This window comes from Amblyomma mixtum, chromosome 2 (genome assembly GCF_055824585.1).
Source record: "Amblyomma mixtum isolate Tamu chromosome 2, ASM5582458v1, whole genome shotgun sequence".
NCBI lineage: Eukaryota > Metazoa > Arthropoda > Arachnida > Ixodida > Ixodidae > Amblyomma > Amblyomma mixtum.
In genome coordinates this window covers 280362000-280370840 of record NC_143013.1, presented here as the reverse complement: position 1 = coordinate 280370840, position 8841 = coordinate 280362000, and the positions used below count along the sequence as shown (strand labels likewise).

Sequence of the window (8841 nt, the reverse complement as noted above, 5' to 3'; positions counted from 1 at the left end):
TACTAATAACACTTCGACGTTCTTGTGATGCCTTCGAAAAACTGGCGCTCAAATGGATCAAAGCGGTATAAATTTGTAAATCGTAATTTTTTTCTAACAGAGTTTCAGAACCAGGACAGAGAATGAGGGGACATGCACGAGGTTCTCTGACCTGGTTCTGAAGCGCTGTTTGAAAAAAATATAAGGACGACCAACTCGCCGAATCAGCCCTTCTTGTAAATTTAATCTAGGTGGGACGCTATAGCGAAGAGCTCTGGATTAGTTTAGGCCACCTGGGGTGAGCTGACATCGCACAGCGCACGGGCGTCTGTGTATTTCGCCTCCATCGAAATACGGCGCCCGTGGCCGGAATCGAACCCGCGACCATATAGAATGAGCAGCCGAACACCGAATCCACTGAGCCACCACGGCGAGTTCCCAAACTCTATGATCAGGAAATATAGAAGCTGAAAAATAAACTGATAAAACACCTCAATAGAAATTAATCGAAAAAAACATTGTGACCCCATGGACGAAACTTTTCAGCCGTTGGTCCAAGGCATCGACAAATCTTTATTCAGCCCACTTTTCCCAGGTCTGGATCACAGTTTTGACAATCTTTGCAACATACACAAAAATGCTGGAGTAGTCGCTGGTCGGGCTCCAACTAGCCTGGTCATAAAAAAATATATACTTTGTAGAGGCATTAAAGTACGAGCGCACTTTCGTGACAGTGAGAAAGGCCCTAACGACCACGCATTGGGGGAACGATCTAAAAGCATTTTTTTTTTTCGCGTCGACTGTGCCTGCCACTGATGCTGCTCCCATGAACGGCCTGTCCGTCCGCGTGTGTCGTGTCGCAGGCAGCGTACATACGGGATCAGGAGGGCACGTCGGACGAAGTGGCTCCAGCTGCTCACGACGCAAGTTGCGCCATTGCATAAGGATGCGTTCTTCTTTTTTTTTTTTTTTCAGGGTCAACTAGCGTCAGCAGCGTAGAAACGCGAGCAGACACGCATTTCCCGGAAAAACGCAGTCACGAGGGCGATGGTCCGCCTGGAGTGTGTCATCCGAACAGCAGGCCGAATCTGTTGTAACCCGGGAAGAGTCGCCGCACGTAGGGCACCATGGGAACTGTACAGGCGCCGCTGTAGCAGAAGCCCGACTCGTACCCCCGGCCCGTCTGGGAAAATGACGAGAACAAGAAAACATTAGCTCTAACAGACCAGCTGATGTGAGATTTCCTGTCTGGGTATACAGTTCGAAGAACTAGGCGCCGTTTTCGTATCTCATCATATAACATGTACGAAAAGACAAAAACTTGAACTTGTGAAATTGGAACATATTTTGTGCACACGCATGAGGGTGCAGTGAGGGTTCGTGGGTCAGCTATGCTTTTATGTTTTTTTTTCTTGTTTTGACGTCAGGAAGGTTTCAAAATCACGACGAAAGTGAAAAAACGGCCTAATTTCGACTGGTCTCTATGAAAAGTGTAGGTAATTGGGGCTTCTTGATGTGCGTTCATTTTGTAACCATTAAAATGACGCAGCTGGAGCGCCTGTGGCCTTTACCTGCTGTCTGTTTTTTTTTTCTTTTTCGCTGCACGAAAGTTTATGGGCTTTTCAAAGCAGCGGTTACACCCAACGCTCAAAGGACGAACGACGTCATGTGTGAGGTGCGCTGACAGGCTTGAACGTGGAAAGGGCCCTTTCCTGAGTGGCAGTACGTCATGCCGGATACGACACATAATCAAATTCTAACTAAATGGCCTGAGACAGTCATCCATGAAAAGTTTTCTGTGTGTATATTGCAGTTTGCTAGGGTCTTTGCACACAGCGATGGGGCTCTGTTTGCTAAAAACAGTGCACACCGCACGATCACGGAAAGCATGCTTTTCCAGTATGAGGAAATATGGAAAGCACGGTAAGTAGGCCATAATTCAGGATAGCAAATTAACAGCGCAAAATTTGAACATAAAAAAAGAGCGAGAAACCACTGTCACGTCGGCGTTCATGAAGGACAGTGAACGAACTCTGTCAACGTTCTTCCAGTGGTCTTCCAGTTCCTCATTTGTCTTTTTGCTATGTTTAGCTGTCTTCATGTTGTCACTGCCAAGCACTGTGCTCAGCACAGTGACTCAGGCCCACCTGACGCCGCACTGCAAAGGCAGGACCACCCACTTCAATTCTTTGAGCTAAAGCAGAACACAGTGCTGAAGAAACAAAAACTTTGCATGATCCCAACCCTAACATGTAAGTGAACGGTGAAGAGCGCCTGGCCTGAGCTTGAAAGACACGAACGGAGTTCTCTGTTTCGTCGCTGTCTGTCCTTTCGCCCTTCGACAGCAATACCCCCTGTTTTTTTTTCTTTTTTAGGGCAGGTAACCATTCCTTGCTGACCACGGATTACCACTTGCAATTTGTTGTGCACTTAACGGAACTTACATTGGCTTTGCACGGGCTCCCGTCCGACATCTTCACCTTGAGAACGATACCGGTGGTGGTGTCAATGCACTCGAGGGTGCACATATACGGTGTCTGCACAGGGTAAAGGAGAGTTGGCGTCAAGACAACAGAGAAGTTGTTGGCAATGACGCCACGGTGCTGGTTATAAGTTTCGGTGCATAATTAAATACAGTATTGATTAGTCACCTACCGCTGAGGCAGTGTATGAATGGCTGCATTGTCAAGAAGCATTTTAGCTCTTTGAAACATCTTTTTATCATTTGAAGGAGGTCATCCCCATTCACCAAAAGCATCCTCACCAGTCAGCAAAGAATACCTAAAACTTCTCGCCTAGTCCCAGAGATAGGCACCACGTCTACCATAGTGTTCAACAAACAAATGGCGATCCAAACTACTGGGTCGCACGTATATGGCAAATTACCTTAAGTCCGCTACACGGACGCAGATCACTACCACGACCGCAAAGTCACTATTGTCAGTGTAATCGACCAAGCGTTAGATATGGTCGCTATAGCATTGATCCCAACCACCATCACCTTGGAAGCGGAGGAAGCAGCTATGGCGCTAAACATTGTCTCCAGCCCTCGACTAACACCACATACGCAATCACAGACTCGCAAGCTGCACGTTGAAACGCAAGGGCCTTGTACCCCCGTACGCGACCAGAATCCTCAGATCCTACGCTAGCACCTCATCCAAGGTTGTACTTGTAAGGACTCCTGGCCTTGAGTCGTTTCCTGTCAGTGTACACACGCTGTCGCCCGCGTGAGCGTCACCCGAGCACGAGGAATCGTCATTGACCGTAGTCCCTCATAGGAGCATACCAGTAAGCAAGTCTGCTTCAGCATCAATGACTGGGTATGCACGGATATCCGCCACGTCACAAACGACTCACGCTATAGGCCATCGTCTGACGACAGCTACAAACCAATTCATATACTAATTCCAGCTTCCTACACCCTACCCAATACTCTGCCATATCATATGCCCACATTCTAATGACTACCTTCCCTATACCATGCCACCGGGGCGTTCGAACCAAACCCGGCAGTTCCCCTGTTCCCAACCCCACCCCGACCATTGGGAGGCTGTTCTCTCCAGCTCGGACCTGGATGACCAGCGCAAACTGGTAGACCGGGCCAGGCTGACAGCAGCTGCCGCAGGAGACCTTGGCCCTTATTCTGTAAGCTGTCCATTTTTCATTGCCCATTTAGCATCTGTTTGGTCCCCTGTCATTGGTCACTCAGATATACCCGCGGCTTCCAGGCGTCTGCGGAAAGCGACCCGACCATTCGGTGATTTGCGACCGGACCTCACCATTGGCTGCCAGTGGTCAGGTCGGTCACAACCTCCCAATGGCCTGGTCGCTTTCCGAAGACGCCTGGAAGCCGCGGGTATATCTGAGTGACCAATTACAGGGGACCAAATAGATACAAAATGGGCAATGAAAAATGGACAGCTTACAAAATACGGCCCCTGCACTGAGAGCCCCTCCCCGACGGGGCGAACTTCTTATTAGACCAATACAGGCCTGGCAAGTTTCTCCATTTCCCATTATTGACATCAATACCCCTACATTATAGAAAAAAACTGCAGGCGGTTTAGCATTGCTACGCACGAAATACTGAGCAAAAGCAGGTTTTTGCAGATGGACACCAGCGCAATGTATATGAAATCGAAATTGAGGTGTCCAATGATCCAGGGAACCGGTTGTGCGCCTTTCCTTTCGTCAAAATCAACGGATTCTACAACGTTGTCGATGCCAATGCCAATGAACCCAATGAACGCTGGCGGCTCAGGCCAAATAAATTATTTACGCATCATCATCGCAGTCACCTTCATCACACAAAGGAGCTGTCCTGTGTGAAAAAAAAAAAAATTATAATGAAGTGCCCTATCTCCTCTTGATTTTTTTTTGCCCGCGTATTCACTGGTTTAAAACCACCCAAAGCGCTGAGCGAGAGAAGGCATCTTAATAAAGGGCTTCTCGTAACAAGGCTCAATGTTCAGCAAGCAAGTATACGTCCGTATGGTTTGCCTTCTCTGTTATTCTCCGCGTCCGCGTAGCGCTGTTGTTTCCCAAAGAAATAGGGTTCTTTGTCTTCTCTCAACGCTTCGGCAATGACAGAGCACGTGTGAATGCGAGCTCCGTGCGGCAGCTTCCCTGATATGCTCCCTCCTTGAGTTTTTTTTTTTTTTCCCCCGAGAGACGGGTAGATTTCCGCGAGACGCGTTGTGCACGTCAAACGTTTCATTATACCAGTCGCGTGCATAAAAGAGTCGTGCGTTTCGAGCAGTGTTTTCCTACAGCCCTGAGGAGAGAATAATGAAGGGGCATCCACTTACCAGTGCAATGATGGCGTTACCCGTCTGGAAGTTCTGAACACAGTACTCGAGGTAAGTGTCGTTCTTCAGGACGCACACGTTGGCCGCGCAGTACCGCTGTAACAGTGCGGGAAAAATCATCACCCGCTGACGCACGTCCTGCGCTCTGATAAGCGAAGAGTACTAAAGTGAAAAAAAAACACTGTGTTGCGCTACCCTTACCGTAATATTTAATGCCGCTAGGGCGTGGCCAAAAAAACAAGCCATTCGGGAGAAAACTTGAAGGACGCAAATTGTAAATACCGTCGCTGCCTCTTCTATATTTTCAGTAAACGCCTTTTTTCATCGACGCTTTCTATCTACAACTTGGCAGGTAGTTTTCTGTTGATGTAATTTAAGTGTGTGTGTGTGTGGGGGGGGGGGGGGGGGAGGCACGCAAAGTAAGATAGCCAACTCGGTCAAAACTTTCGATTTCTTAATTTATTCTTTTTTGTGCTCCTCGGGCCTTCAACTGTCTCGTGACGAAAAAATATAGCGATACATGCTGTAGAAATAGAAAATGACGTTATTTTGATCCTTGGTGTTCGTAAATTGTGAGCTAATTATGCCTCTGATGGCCTTGGCATGTCTAGAATTCCACGGCTTTTGAACGGGGAGCACAAACGTAGTTGTCTTGGTGTAAAGAGGTGAGGTCAGAGCTTCCGCTGGTTACAGTGGCGCATTTCCTTAATCAAAAACAATAGCAAACGAGGTAATAAACGAGAGAAATGAGGTAAATAACTTTATGGTCAATTTCGTCGGCGTTCACTACTTCTCCGATTGCTATCACTCATCCGTACCGCATTCTGTAACCAATGAGAGTTGACTGATTCTCTTTTTTTGGCGCTTGAATCCAGAGACGCTGAGGAGTGCAATAAAGCTCTCCATTTTTTTGACGTAAACTTACAATAATGTTTTGAAAGTTATTTTTTCAAGAAACGCTGTCATGTACATACGCACGTTTTAGTTATTTTATTTTCATGAGTACTGGGCATCTCAATATAATAATAGCTTTATTGCACACAGCAAAAGTGTGTGCACATGCTGACATATAAAGATTGTGCACTTATTCTTCTCGGGTAATCGCAGTCCGTGGATGATTTTACGAGAGCGTTAAACTCTTTCCTAGCCCAACTTTTCCCACCCAAACAGTATACTCCTTCTATGCATGTTGCTTGGGTAAATTTATTCGCATTCTCTTGAAGAATAATTAAGTCTAATAATATCCTGGTGCTACATTACAAACTCCCTGCTTTTCTAAAAGATGATATCGTCACCTTTAAGTCCCCAGTGACAAAAAATAAAGATGCTAACTCGAAAGCGCAGTCGTCATCATTCAGCTTCAGAAGCGCGTTCACCAGCTAGCAGTGGCTCTCTGTGTCTGTCCTTTGATAGCACAAGGCATCCAGTAGTAATTCCGAAGTAGTGCACAAACCAGCCTTTAAAGACGTATAGCATCCGTTTCACAAAGTGGCAAGGGTCGTGTCGTGACATGATTCCATTAACGCGAGGTTCCGTAAAGCAGACAGTGCGTCGTATAAAACGCTAGCATTGAAGCGATGCCGGATATGTCGTGCGTTTATCCTGTCTTATGACTGGTTGAGGTTACTGAAAACTGCTTGAACTTTGTGCGGACTCCAACGTTAAGCCGCCGAGATGCAAACACGGGAAATAAAGCACGTAAAACACGCGATGCTCCAAGAAATCCTTCCATCTTTTAACTTAGTTGGTTGTTCTACACGCGTCGTGCCTACTTCATTGCCTACTTTCAAAAGGCAACGTAAAAGTACGACGGAATACCTTTCATCTCTTTTCAGTTGGTAGCTGACAGAGTTTAATGTTTATTTTGTACTGGAAGCAGTTTGGAAATACGCGGGCGCATTTTGCTAGAGATTGATGATTTGGTTTCGCTTATTCAACGACCTGCTTACCGACCACCTCTCCAGAGTGGTAGCCATGGTGGCGGTGAGTTTAAATGCAATCTTGAAGCTATAATTTCGTCAGCCATGGCAGTTTCCTTGTAACTCGCACAAGACACACGCCCGAAATTAGGTGCTGTACCCTGCTGAGTGCTAGCACCAGTGGGTATGACTCTTCCGCGTGTATTGGTAGTGCAAACGCGCAAGAGCAGTTACAGTAAGAGAGAACCAGTCCAGTAGGCTATCTCAAAAATTTAAGTGTGATCAATGTAAGCCAGCGAGAGTGCTTAGCAGCGCGTATAAGGGCGAAGGTAAAGCGTGACAGATCGTCTGTCCTTCATCTTGGGCATGCAAAAACCATATCTGCCTCAGGAGGTGTTCGCAGATTCTCAATCAGAAGGTTTTCTGTTTTTTTTTTTCTTCTGAAGTACGCTGGTATAGCAGCCTGAACTAGCAAAGCGGTTGAAAGAAGGTGCCTTCTATATGTAAACTTGATAGTTTTGCCTAAGAGCGTAGGTCGTTTGCCTTAAGCATCGAATTTGCATACAATTTATTGGTCTTAATGATCAGAATTTCTTGACCTATTTTTGTTTAGCAATAGCTAAAAAACAATTTCAGACAAAACACAACCTACGGCTGTTCTGTCTAGTCGTCAAAAGTGTCACTTGTTAACGAGACTCTAGTACTGCATGCCAGATTGATATATTTGTTTTTGTTAATTTATCTTCATACTTTTTCATCCTGCAGCTGCCTTGAGGGTCGCGTAGTTTAGCAGTAGGTTGTTGACCAGCATGATAAGCGGTTGCGCTTTGCAACAGAATACTCAACCTACTACTCGTCTGACATTGAAAAGTGTCGGTAATAAGAAGGCACACTGACATCGATGCTGTGACGAACACAAGCCGTCTGGTCGCACGTTTAAACTAATAGTCCAATGTAGGCATCCTGCTTGTCATCTTATATGAACCTTAGGCGAAAAATTCATGCGAAAATTAAGTCGCACGCGAAGTGAAAAACGTACTGACAAAAGAAAACTTGCCCGTCGAAATGTGCGCACACCTGCCGAAACCGTTAAAAACTACCAGTCTTCGTCATTAGCTACAGAAACTCATTCAGGCAATTTATTTCGAGAACCGCTACTCATTAAACGTCCCTACTGTCTCCCGCGACTGAGATGAACAGAAGCAACACTGCCAACTGTCACTTTTGACGCCTGCTCTCAGTACAGAAACTGTTACATGATTTAATTGTTCTTGGTGGAACATCTATAATAAAGCAAACATGGCGATACTTTTAACGTGTATTTTCTAATCCTTCGCTGACGGTGATTACTTTGCAAAGCAAACGTGGTTGCGTCGGTATTAGTGGAGCTGGGTCTGCCCCAACCGGTGAAGCCTACATAGAGTTTTTCACGTCAACTACTTTAAACTAGTGGCCTCGCGCTCTCTTCTTCTGATCAGGTTACTCAGCCACTGCTTAGTAAAATTGGACCTCAGAAAACGCCTTCAGTAGAATACGTCAGGTGACGAATTGGCGTTCACCGTACCTGCTCTCCGTGCAAGATGCATGGCGCGCCCCAAGGCTTGGCTGCTGTCCACACGTTTCCCGATGCTGTCTGGCACTGCACGACGCATGGGTTCGCGTTGCCGAAGGTAGCCGTCAGGGTGTTGATGCCCAACTGAAAAACATGAGATGGGCAGGTGTTGACGCTCCAACATAATCACCGGGAAGCAGCGAGTTCTCAAGAACTGCAGCCACTAACGAGACAATCACAGCAAATCACTGCAAATCACCACAAACACCCACCTTATGGCACGCATCGGGCAACAAAGCAAACCTGCACCTTTTCATTGTAGTTACCTTCTCTTCAAAGTTTACTCTAGCTCAATGGTTTCGCCTGAAGGTGTTAAGGTAAATTCAGCCGTTTCATTATTTTAAATTCACCGAACCTTTCTCTTTTCATTTGAAATTTTGAAAATTTTATTACCTTGCACGCTAACATTATATCAAAGCGTAAGAAGGAACCAGGTTGAACAAAGCCCAAACACCACTCGCTAGAGTGTAATAGAATTTTAATCGTAAGATGTCGAAGCTTGAAACATAAAAAAAAAGTT

The 8841-nt window shown here is 46.1% G+C and overlaps 1 protein-coding gene across 1 annotated transcript in view; it reads right to left on the bottom strand.

Annotated features, from left to right (window-relative positions):
- Positions 1-532: 532 nt before the first annotated feature.
- The window catches only part of LOC149364148 (uncharacterized), a 41459-nt gene continuing 33150 nt past the window's right edge, over positions 533-8841 (bottom strand). Inside the window, exons 3-6 of the mRNA XM_089570036.1 lie at positions 8274-8405; positions 4791-4886; positions 2424-2516; positions 533-1162 (exon numbers count right to left, since the gene is read on the bottom strand). Coding sequence (XP_089426162.1) covers positions 1046-1162; positions 2424-2516; positions 4791-4886; positions 8274-8405 — 438 coding nt within the window. The 3' untranslated portion in view covers positions 533-1045. The remainder of the gene's footprint in view (positions 1163-2423; positions 2517-4790; positions 4887-8273; positions 8406-8841) is intronic.